We start from the raw sequence: 12,091 nt of genomic DNA, 5'->3' as shown, positions 1-12,091 counted from the left end.
AGCCAGGCTTGGCCCGTCAACCTGTCGCCTCGCACCGTGGCTCTGGCGCCTGTGCTGTGACCCCTGGCCCTGGCTGGTGATGAAACCTGGCCTGAGCTGTGACGCAGCCATGCTGCTAGGGCTGGGGACGCTGCTGTCTCGGGGTGAGCTTCCCATCCTTCGCAGCCTCGTCTGGCCCCTGTTCATGCCCTCCCCAAATCCAGGCCTGCTGCAGGTCACCATGCTGAGCTCCCCCAGTGCCTCCAACTGGCCTCTCCCCTCTGAGAGCCCTTTTCCTGATCATCCCCCTTTGAAGTCTTTGAGAGTGGGTGGCAGGAGGAGCTACCTAGCAGAGTGTGGGGGGGGAGCCCTGTGGCAGGGAGCAGCCCTCACTCCCCCAGCACCCGTCCATTTTTGTGGTTTCAAATGGGTCCTGACAGCAGTTCACTGGCCAGAAGTGTCACTCCTTGAAGACATCATTCCCAAGTCTCCAGGGGATTGCAATGGTATGAGTCAAAATGGCCAACAGCCTGTCTCCAGAGTTGAGGTCGGTGGGTCTACTGAGCCACATGCATCGTGAGGTGGCTAGATGGGAATGAAGGCACCACACAGCCCTGGTCATTCCCCACCTAGGAGCAGCCTGGAAATAAGCTCAAAAGCAATACAAAAAAAAAAACCTTGCTGATTTCAAGGTGCAGGTGTGACACCATGAAATACAGTGTTGGGATGGGTGGGCGCCGGCTGCCCGTGTTGAGCCAGGTCTAGTGCTGCTGTGCCCTGCCAGGTTTGGGCGCTGGAGTCAGAGATGCCAGGACCTGGAGGTCAGTGTCTGAGAAGGCAACCAAGGCCCCCAGATACGGAGCAGAGCCCAGGTTGGGGAGTCGGGGGCTTCCTAGGTGGCACTGCTGACACAAGTGAGTTGATACAAATGCTGGCATAGAAGCTGCAGCCAGCGGATGCCAGCTGTTGCCACGACTGCCATCTTTCATGCTCGAAAGTCCACTCAGTCATTTTCCAGCGACTAGGCCCACGTCTCAAGGTTCTGATACTTGGGAAGCAGCACAGAGCGTGTTGGGGACTCCTGTGGGCCGAGTTCCCCAGGCACCTGGCTCTCTGGTGTCCCCCCAGAGCCTGTGTGAAGAGAACACTAAGGAACAGGACGCTGTCCCGGCAAACCATGCCGGACCCTTCTGAGGGGCCCATGAGCAACAGAGAGGTGTGAATGAGGATGCCAGGGAGGGGCAGGACAGGAGCCAGGGGCACCCCTTCCCTTCACAAGTCTGGAGACACAGCGGGGCACACCTGAGGACCACCTGAGAATCTGACACCAGAAGATGGTCCTGGGAGACAAGGTCGAGGTTTCTACTCACAAACCAGGACAACTTCAGGGACAAAAAGTGGAATTTTTCTTTCTTTCCCTAAGATCAACAGGGTGACGTTATATTGGGGAAAAAAGTACTCCGGGTGACTGGCTAGACGCCTGTGTCTGTGGCCCCGTCTGCCCCGCCCCCGAACACACCTCTGCTGGCTGAGGGTGACACAACCCTGTTCCCTGTCACTCTGTTCCCGCTTATCTCTCCCGCCTTTTCGGCGCCACCACCTTCTTGGAAATGAGTTAGGGCAAAGGGGTGGGGGCTCGGACCACCTCCTCCAGCAGGCCCCATAAAAGCCACTGTAACTGCATCCCAATCACCACGGCAAGTCCTAGACCCAAGAGCAGGTCAGACAGACAGACAGACAGCACAATGGCACTGAACACCCAGATCCGAGCTGCCTGCCTCCTGCTCCTCCTCCTCGCCAGCCTGGCCACTGCCTCCAGCCTCCAGCAACAGGTAAGAGCCCCTGGGGCCGGGACAGGGATCGGAGGGTCAGCCCCTGGGAAGGGGCTGCTGAAGGCAACCAGAGGAAAGCTCAGGACAACTCTTTCAGCGGTTGCTGAAAGAACAGGGATGGAGTGGCAAGTTCGGGGACCCCGATGTAATGACACAAGTATCACTGAGGGCCTCCTCTGTCAAATCTTATTTTATACAATGGGGATAAAGCAACGCGCAAGGCAGAGACAACATCTTTGCTCTTACGGAGCTTATGTCTTGGTCAGGTCATTAGTTAATGAGCAATTAAAACAAATAAATAATTCTATTTAATAAATACTATTCACAAGTGATGTAAAGGATAGTGTTAGTGTGACCACAGGGCAGGGGGACTAGAGGTGGAGGCAGGGGCCCATAGTCAAGCAAGAGTGTTCTGTGAGAAAATTCCAGTTGGCCTGTGCTTTGGATGGTAGCAGGTGAGCAGGAGCGTGGAGCTCCTGAGGATGGGAGGAGATGGTGCCAGGAGACAAGGTCGGTGGGCAGGACACAGATCGGACCAGCCTCGTGGTCAGCTGCACAGACACTGACTTTTCCTCTGAGTGCTTGGGAAGGGCTGTAGGCTTTTTCAATGAAGAAAGCCACATTCTGATGGTAAGAGTCTGAGTGAAAGTCACTTGATTGTAAGGGGGCCCCGTGCAGGAAGACCTGGCTGATGCTGGCATCCAGCCAAGGGAGGGTGACAACCCGGAAGAAGAGAATTGACCGCAGAGAGTGAAGGTGACATATCTGGGATGCTTTTAGGAAGGCAGGGAAGAAAGCAGAAAGGCAAGATTCCCTCCTCCGAGCCAGCTGAATGATGAGGTCACCAAGCACCTGGGGAGGAACAGGTTGGTGGGAGCAAGTCCAAGATCTCTGTTGGACTCTGCCATCCTCAATGCCCCCTTCTCTTTCACAGACAGGGCAACTCACGAGGCAGCCCGCAGAGCGCCACCCCCAGTACACAGCTGTGACCGAAGCCCACTTGATGGTAAGAGTGGTTGAACTCCCTACCCTGTCCCCTCGCCTGCCCAGGCCATGCTGAGTCCGCTCACTCTCCCTTCCTTCCCACAGCCGGTGAGCCAGAGGCTAAGGAGGCGAGACACCCACTTTCCCATCTGCATGTTCTGCTGCAATTGCTGTACAAATTCCGGGTGTGGAATTTGCTGCAGGACCTAGAGTGTTCCTGTAGAGTCTTCCTGTCCTGAGCCCCTGGTCCTCCCTCCCTCCCTTATTTATTCCTGTTGCCCTCCAACCATCGTCTTGGAATAAAATGCCTGGTTCTTTTATTTTTCAAAACCGGAGTGTCTGCTGTCCTTTCTTGCAGCCCATGCATTGCAAGGGCCAATGTTAGATTGGTGTGTTATGGGAGCTTGCCAGAAAGTTGGTGAAGTAAATTTGTTTTCTGTTCTCTCCCTTCTTTCCCCACTTCAAAAGACCTGGAATTTATGTTGCAACAGCAAGAAATGAAAAGTTAAACAAAGTTGCCTCTCCTCAGAATCTTGGTGTATATCAATTGAAAACTCTGGAGCCCTCTACACTAAGCTCTATCTCCAGCCCTATTTATTTTTATTTTATTATTTTATTTTTATTTTGGGACAGGGTCTCTGTAGGTTGCCTAGGCTGTCTTTGAATTTGGGAACTTCCTTGGTGAAGGCGATCCCCCACTCACTGTCTTGACAGGGTCACAGTGAGAAAAAGTGTTGGCAAAGCCGCTCTCCCACTGTCTTGACAGGGTCACAGTGAGGATGAATGCTGGCAAAGCCATGCTGGTTGGTGGGCAACCGAAATCATGAGACCCTTTTTTATGTAATTGGGACTTTGCATTTTCATGCTTATGTTTCTGACAGGAGGCATGAGTATGTCAAATGCCAAACAAATTAAATTTCAGATAGCTAGAACATAACAGGTAGTTCATGCCTTGGAGGCTGTTCCACTACCCCTCAGCATATCAAGGACAAAGTAGAAGGCTATTCTTCTATCTCAGTACATTGTGGACAAACCTGATAATGGACAACAATCATCCTTTGAAAGGTCATGAGAATTGTAGGCACCACATTGATTATATCAACTAGAACCCAAGCCCATATTTCCGGCCTCTTAGAAAACCTAATCAGTATGCTTATTTTACAGAGTTCACCACATGTAGTCTCATTTTTACATTTAGGAAAGTTAAAACATATAAAGATATATGCTTCTCTTTTTATAAACTCTTTCTTACTTTACATAGGGATATATGATGAGCATAGTTAATATTGGTGGAAAGTGGATTGATGTTTAGAACTTACTTTCTATTGAGAAAGATTATAAAGATATGAGAACTAGTGCACCTTGACTGAGAAACAAAGAAACTCTTTGAGAAAGCAGCTCAACCAGTTTTATAAGAATAAATTTAGGAATTAATTAAAATAGCTTTATAAGACACAGTTTTAGAATAATGTTAGAAATATTATTTTATTTAGATTCTTAAGTTTAGAAATTCTTAAGTTTTTAGTTGTATAGGTTTCTGATATGTTTTAAGAATGATTCATAAACTTTAGGATATTTTAAATATAAGATTTAAAGGGACTTTTTTAGATGGGAATTTTAGATTAGAAATAAAGTACAAGTATACTTTAGGTTGATGATTGGTTAGGAGACTTAGAGTCTGGTTATGTAGTTTGGCATTAGTTAATAAGAAAATAACATATCTTGGGAAAAATAGCAAATCTTGGGAAAATCTGAAAAATTTAAATTAGTGATGTATTTTATTAATGATTCTATACTTTTAATAATTATATAACTGAAGGACACATCCTGGAAAAATATAAATTAATGTTACATTTTTTGTACCCCCAATCATGGTTAAGGAAATGTCATGTCTTGGCAAAATTTTAAATTATATAATCAACGACGTATTCTGAATCTATAATGATGAGAAAAATTGTAATAAAAGATGACCCAGAGAAAGCTGCATTAGCTCTCTCTCTGGAGATTGCTCAAACGGAACGACTCCTGTCTCATCTTTTCGCCGACGCCACTCCTCCTTCAGGACTCCCTGGACCCCGCTAGGGCAGGACCCCGGCACTTCCTGTCTCAGCCTCCTTAGTATCTGGGGTTATCAATGAGCACCACCATACCCAGGTCTTTGGAGTCTTCCTAAAACAGGGGTCATAAACTCTATTGCCTAATAAAACTTCTCATAGTAAGATTCAGGGACTCCTTCCAGGGCTCCATGAGGTGGAAACTACTAAGACGTTATTTGCCATTTTTCACTCTTCAAAGTGTACAGTGTTGTGTTTGCAAGGCTCTGTGACATGATGACATCATTGCTGATAGCTGACGGCTTGTGTGCTTGTATATCTCGAGCTCCAAAATCTATCAATTACAATTTCTATTACATTAAGCAACTTCAGCTTTAACATACAAAAACTTAAAACAAAATCTCTCTGAGATTCTTAAAACTTTTTTTAGAAGAGTTCAAAGATCCTGATACCAAAACATTTGAGAATCACTGACCATCGGGGGTCAGAAAGGTACAGTAAGTGAGTGAGGAATGTTGGATTTGCCTTACCGGAGCATCTCAGGTTGTGTTCTCTCAATATGACACACTTCTCACATGAAGCACATAGGAATACTGTTCACCTTTACAGTAATGAATTTCCCTGAGTCAGTCTCATTCTTATTGACCTAATTTTGGTAGAAAGAGATTATCTCCCTCCCTCATAAGATTACAACAGCACTTGCAGGATGATAAAGTGCATTGGCCCTTTGATAGGTAGGAAGGGTATTGACAGGAAGGAAGGCGGCCTGGGGCCCCCTTAAGGGGACCTTCAAAAGAGGGCAACCAGACCCAAAAGCAGGCCAAAGCGTGAGAACTTCTGATTTCATCCAGAGGAGATGGGTATTCTTATTTTTTTATATGAAATGTTCTGATTTTTAAAATATTGACAATTGTTGCGAGGGGGCAAAATTGTGACGTATGCAGTTGAGGGGAGAAATAAAGAATGTCCACCCATTTCTGCCCTTTTCAATGCTTTATTCACTCAAATCACTCAATACAATTTCACTCTATAGGTTCTTAATTTAAAAAATGACAATCCTTAATGCTGGGCACTGCAATAGACGAAATCAGTTCACATCAAACAATTCTAGATTAATTAATACACAGCAAACAATTCTCAGTTAATTCTAAGCATAGCAGACACACTGAATCATGACAGGCTAGTGACAGACCTTCCCTGTGCGTGCTCAGTTCAAAAGTCTCAAGCCTCAGGCTCTCCGTCCAGCAGATGCACACTCACTCAGACCGCGGTGACCAGGTCCGGACCAAGGCAGGCTTCTCCTGGGTGGAGTGGAGGCTGGTTGAGGAGAAGGCCGTAGGGAGAAGTTATGGCTCTCACCGGGGTCCAGATGAGGCGGTAGAGTTTGAGGGTGGTGAGGATCACACAGAGGATCAGGCAAACGATGACAAGTGATGGGATGACAGTCCAGGTCCTCATCAGGCTCTCCAGCTGAGTGCATCCTTGTTTCTGCTGGCTGAAGACCTGTTCATCAGCTCTATTAAATTATTCTAAATTTGGGGGCTTTTGACCCCCCTTTCAATCCTCATCAGCTACACCAGATTTCTCCATGACGTCATTTACCCTGGGGTCAGAAGCACCTGCTCTGTGGTCTCCACCCTGATCTTCCCGCCTTTCCCTCTTAGGGGGGGGGGGGGGGGGGGGGGGGGCAGCCTGCCAGGGGCTTCACTGTGTATCAGGGTCGGGGGAAGTGACTGTCTGAGGCCACACTGGAGGGCTCTGCTCTGTGGGTGTGCCTGGGGAGACTGCGGGTTTCAAAATGGAGTTTTTAACATGGAGTTGCTTAGGCTCAGGCCTAGGGCCATCCTCACAACAACTGATTAAAAGAACCTTTTTTAAAAAATCAACACTCTGGAAGCCAAACTAAACCCAGCCGGGAGCAGGGCAGCCCTGTATACTACCAACTTTTTTGCCTTCTGCCGTAGAAGCCATCAGAGGCTGGACAGGGGGAGAGGAAGGGATGGAGGGCCCCAGAGGGCCAAGGTCATCACACCTATTTCTTGTAACCCTGTCATTTCTTCTTCACTAACTTCTCAGGTAAGCTTAACCCAACAGACTCTAAAACCTCAAGCCCTGATCCAGTTGAAAGCAGAATAGAGCAGGTGCAGTACCTGGACAGTGGGAAGCAGCACAGGCCTTCTGAACAGTGATAGTAGGTGTCCCACCCACCCTAATTAGAATAATGAAATCTCTAAGCCCCGCCCCCTCAGAAAATGGGAGCATCCCATAAGCGCCTCCCCATGGCCTGACCCCCATCCCGCCCCTCAGGACTCCCTTTCCCCTCCTGCTAATGTCAAGGCTCTAACCTATGAGTACCCCAGGAGAGTGGAAATGTCAAATAACACCCCCTTTCCTGGACAGCCCCATATCCCATATCCGCCAACACTTGTCCTTGGAGAACTTGGGTCCTTCTGGTGGCCATATGGCCCAGGTCCCTGAGTCGCTCAACCCAGCTTCCTGAAGGAAGTCCCAAGGGCAGTGGGAGGAGCCTGCAGTCGATTCAGTCTCCTCAGAGCCACAGCCCGATGCCAGGCCTTGGCCCCTCTGCAAGTGGCTTATGGGGAGGAGTATGGAGAGGCTGGAAACTGTCACAGACCTCCTAAGTGTAAAGGGTTAGTACTGTTTTATTAGTATTGGTACTGAGAGAGAGAAGCCCTCCCCCACCTCTCTGAAAAATACCTGGGAGGTGGGAAACCTGACTTTGCTAATTAAACCGAATGACACCCGCCCCCTCCCACCCACCTCCCACACAGCTCCCTGCTCTTCTCTCACTTCCTGAGGTGGTTCTCCTGGGTCCTCGGAGGTGAGAAGATCTGAAGCAGCGGTATTCAATCCTCAGGGTGCCTCAGAGGGAATCTCCAGGGCCTAGGTGAAGCTAGAGCCAGAGAACTTGTATTTCTCACAAGGTCACCAGGCAGTGTCAGGGCGGCTGGCCCTAAGGCCACAACTTGAGGACCTTTGATGTGAAACTGCCAGGCTTGACTAAAAGACGAGTAAGTGCCTGTGGGTTGGATGAAGTCCCAGCCCCCACTCCAGAGAACATTAGGGGAGGGCAGTGACTGAGAGCGACACTCTACCCGAAGATGAGTTTTCCTTGTTCTGCGTGACATTTTAGATAAAATTGCACTAATAACTACAAATTAGAGCACTTAAAAAATTAGACTCTTATATGCTGAACCGTGCCCTCTCCCCCCAATTCATATGTTGAAGTCTTAAACCCTGGGCATCTCAGAATGTGACCTCAGTGGAAGGTAGTCTTGACTGAGGTAATCAAGTTAAAATGAAATCATTATGGTGGGTCCTGACCCAATCATCCTGGTAGAAAGGGAAAATTTGGACAGATACAGGTAGAACACCATGTGAACATGAAGCCAGTCATCTACAAACCAAGGAGAGAGACCCAGAACAGATCATTCCCTTGTGACCCTCACAAGGAACTATCCTGCTGAGTGTGGTGGCACATGCCTGTAATCCTAGTGGCTGGGGAGGATGGCGAGTTCAAAGCCAGCCTCAACAACTTATCGAGGCCCTAAACATCTCAGTGAGACCCTGTTTCTAAATAATATATAAAAAAGTCTCAATAGTTAAACATCCCTGGGTTCAATCCCCAGTACCAAACCAAAAAACTATATTCGTATATCTAGGAACCATCCTGGCTAACACCTTGATTTTGGAATTCAAGTATCCAAAACTGTGAGACAATACACTCTTTTTTTTTTTTTTTTAAAAAAACCACTCAGTTTGTGGTGTTTTGTTACAGCAGCCCTAGCAAACTAATACACCTGCTTTCTCTCAAAACATCAGCTGATTTACCAGTTGGATCTGCCTGGCAGCTGGCCCCTTTGGAGAGGACACCTGCTCTCTGGTTCCACGGCCCCCTCACCCAGTCTGTCACTCACTCTCACACCACCTGCCTCACTCCTGCATTGCTGAGGGCAATGGCAGATCTTGGCAATAATTAGCAGGATCCTTGTGTGATACCCTGCCTGTACATCCTTTCCCTAGAAGTAGCCTTTATTTCATGCCCAGAGAGTCCCCAACTGCAACCCCAGAGGAGTTGGTGTTGATGGATGGTAGGGACACAGGAGTCCCCCAGCAACTCTGTGTCCTCCCCCAAAGCCCAGGCACCAGGCCCTTCTCTTCTCCAGGACCCAGGCGTTCAAGCCCCACCCCACTTTCAATGGGCCATTGTCCCAGACTGGGAAAGGCACGGGCAGAGTCTGACATCATGAAGCCTGAGTTGGGGGTGGGACTCCCCCTCCCCCAGCCTTCCCTGACTCCCCGCTCTGCTCTGGGTCTGAGGGATTTCCCCACCCCTCACCCCCACCCCCACCCAGGGTTCTCCCCGTGGGAGAGAGGACCCTCCCCGCACCTCCCCAGAGCTCTGGCCACCACAGTGCAGCTGACCCACTTGTATCAAACCTCCGCTGCTCTTAATCAGACCACCTCCTTCCTGTGCGCCTTGTAAAGGTCAGCACCCAGGGCAGGGCCCCGGGGGCCTCAGGACCACTGTGGAACCTGCACACAGAGGGACTTCATGCCCAGTCCTCCTCGCACCACACACTGTTCTAAGGACACGGGGTGCAGAAGGCCGCCGAGATCCTGCCCTGGGAGGTCGAGGCTGGCCCAGTAAGCAGAGGACGAGCCACAGTTCCAGCCCCAGGTGCCTCGAGTCCCATGGGAGGAAAGGACGGCATTTAAACGGAGGGGCAGGTAAGGAAGGCCTCGGAGAAGTGGTGTCCACGCACACTCCGTGCTGAGGATGAGTGGGCTGTGGCCAGGGCGGCGTGGGCAGCGGGGTGAGATGGTGACCGCTTTCCAGGAAGGAGGAGCGCCATGGCCCTGAGTCCAAGGGGTCACGGGGTATTCGAGGAATGTGTTCGGTCACCCACTGTCCATTCGTCAATAAGAAGGGACACACTCAGAATAATGTAAAGAGGGCGTGTCCCCATGCCAAGAGGCAGGTCACACCTAAGGTCATTTGCACAGCAAGAGCCAAGAAGAGAATAGAGCCGGAGGATGGAGGGGAAGTGACGGAGACAAGGCAGAGGTGACACTAAAGCTGAGGGCGGGAAGGACCTGTCTCCTCTTCCTCCTGCCCACTCTGGCTTCTGCTGGCCCCTCGGTACCAGTGTCACACCTAACGTTGCCACAGCTCCCTGAGGACAATGCCTCTGTTCCTCAACTTGGGACTTCCATAGAGAAGAGACCGTCCCCCAGCAGGGACTCAGAATTGGGGTGCACAGTGATGAAGGAGGGGGAAGGAGTGAGGCAGCCCCCCACCCCTTCAGGAAGGAGCTAGTAGAACCCAGGCGTCAGGCCGCCCAGTCCCAGCCCTAGTGACAAGGGCCCCTTTGTGCCCCCCTCCCTCGGGGGCAGGGAGGAGCTGGGCCCTGGAGGCAGGCGGCCCCTGGCACCCAGGGGGGAGGGGAGAGGCTGGCCAGTGGGGGCCTAGACCCTGGGAAGCCAGGGGACTGTGAGCTGGGCCGGTGGAGCCGAGGGCGCAGAAGCAGCTTCCAAGTGAGTACCGCGAGGGCCAGGGCACGGGCGGGGCAGAGCACCCTGGGGAGCTGAGAGGACGGGCAGCACCCAGAGCATGTGCAAGGTGAGGTGCTATGGGCGATGGAGGGTCACTGTGAAGGGCCACTGATTCAGGCGGGGGCAGTTGCTTGGGACTGCTTGGGGAATGTGTTGGGCCCACAGTGGGGACAGTGATGGGGTTTGGGGCTGAGATCAAAAAAGAAAGTTCAAGAGACCTTCCTTAGCACCCCTGGTGGCTGGAAGTTCTGCAACAGTTCCCCTGGGGCCCCCAAGCTAGGGACACATGAGCTGGCCATGGTCTGGGGAGGGCAAAGGACAGAAGGATGCCCAAGTGATCAGACACCTGCATGCGGTCATCTGGTAGTGGGGAAAGACAGCAGGCTGTGAAAGAGCAAGTTCTAATAGCTGGCTGCACAGCAGGTGTGTGTGTGTGTGTGTTAGAGAGAGAGAGAGAGAGAGAGAGAGAGAGAGACTACACCTCGCCTATCAGTCTACATCAGTGTTTCCAACTTCTTTCATTATACCTCACTAAACAACTTTTTGCATAACTTTTTCCTATGTCTATCCCTCCTCTGAAAGTTTAACCTGCAGATGTGCTGTCTGTCTGTGAATGCATGTGGGTCTTTAGAGATCCATCGGCCATTGTCACGGCCAAGATGGTCTGGTTTCCCGCCTAAGACCAGTGTTCGCATCCTTTGAGAAATGGTCTTCATGTTCATCTCACATATCTGCCCAGGACGAGGCTGGTCCTCACCTGTGTCAGTCTCCTGTACCTTCCTGACACAGGTGCAAGGGCCGCCTCTGCCATGGCTATGAGTCTGGGTGGACCCCTCCAGGGTTACACCTCAGCGTGTGCATGCCTGTCCTTGTGTCTTGTGAGCAGAGCCGGGTGTGTGAGTGTGTGTGTGTGTGTGTGTGTGTACCTGGAGTCCAGGCCCAGGTCTGTCCAGGTGTGGGGGCACAGGAAGGAGGGCAGCCTGGAGAGCTGCAATGGCATGGTGTGATTGGAGGCACATCAGGGTGGACACAGGGGTCACGGTGCCCATGTCCTCAGGAGTCTGTTGGGTGAGCCTGCTCCTTCTGGCCATCACATTTCTTACCAGCGCTGGCCTGTGTCTGTGCATGAGTCTGTGTCCGTGGGAAGAGGGCAGCAAAGACGGGGAAAGCAGCCACTTGGAAATCCTGGCTCCAACCCCCAGGCGACCCACAGAGCAGCCGCGTGCCAGGGGCTCGCTAACCCCTGGACCTGCCTGGCCCCACTCAGAGCCCAGTCACTAGAGAGTGACTCCTCTCCCCTTCCCACCTACCCCAGGAGCCCCCCCAGGACGAGGAACCCGCACCCTGAGGGAACAGGGCTCTTTTGTACTGGGCACTGGCCTCTGGTGAGGGTGGGGACACCAGGGCCGGCCGCGGGGTGGGAGAGGGCGGCAGGAATTCAGGCGGCATGTTGGGAATGCTGATGCTGTGAAACCCCGTCATTGATGGGGCCGGGTCCCTGCCTGCCACCCCCAGGCCTCGGCGGTGGGACATCTGCTCCTTCACCCCACTCACCACACTCGCCTGCTCCCCCAGCCCGATGCTGCGGCTCCCATTCCCTCCCACAGTTCGCCCACCTCCTCGGTTTGGGGGGAGGTGTAGCCTTAGAGTGGCCTGGAGACTGAG

General features: G+C 51.4%; 1 protein-coding gene across 1 annotated transcript; it reads left to right on the top strand.

Moving 5' to 3' along the window:
• Window positions 1–1,724: 1,724 nt before the first annotated feature.
• Window positions 1,725–3,005, top strand: Hamp (hepcidin antimicrobial peptide). Its single transcript, XM_076837547.2, has 3 exons — window positions 1,725–1,811; window positions 2,746–2,817; window positions 2,901–3,005. Exons 1-3 carry the CDS (start codon window positions 1,725–1,727, stop codon window positions 3,003–3,005), a joined length of 264 nt encoding a protein of 87 aa, XP_076693662.1.
• Window positions 3,006–12,091: the final 9,086 nt, after the last annotated feature.

Source organism: Callospermophilus lateralis, chromosome 18 (assembly GCF_048772815.1).
Source record: "Callospermophilus lateralis isolate mCalLat2 chromosome 18, mCalLat2.hap1, whole genome shotgun sequence".
In the NCBI taxonomy this organism is placed as follows: Eukaryota; Metazoa; Chordata; class Mammalia; order Rodentia; family Sciuridae; genus Callospermophilus; species Callospermophilus lateralis.
The sequence above is the reverse complement of the archived record's forward strand: the minus strand, read 5'-3'. Positions and strand labels throughout refer to the sequence as shown.

Coding starts and splice junctions, on each gene's coding strand:
- Hamp (XM_076837547.2), top strand. CDS start 1,725: ATGGCACTGAACACCCAGATCCGAGCTGCCTGCCTCCTGCTCCTCCTC. Junction 1,812..2,745: donor CCTCCAGCCTCCAGCAACAG/GTAAGAGCCCCT, acceptor TCTCTTTCACAG/ACAGGGCAACTCACGAGGCA. Junction 2,818..2,900: donor TGACCGAAGCCCACTTGATG/GTAAGAGTGGTT, acceptor TCCTTCCCACAG/CCGGTGAGCCAGAGGCTAAG.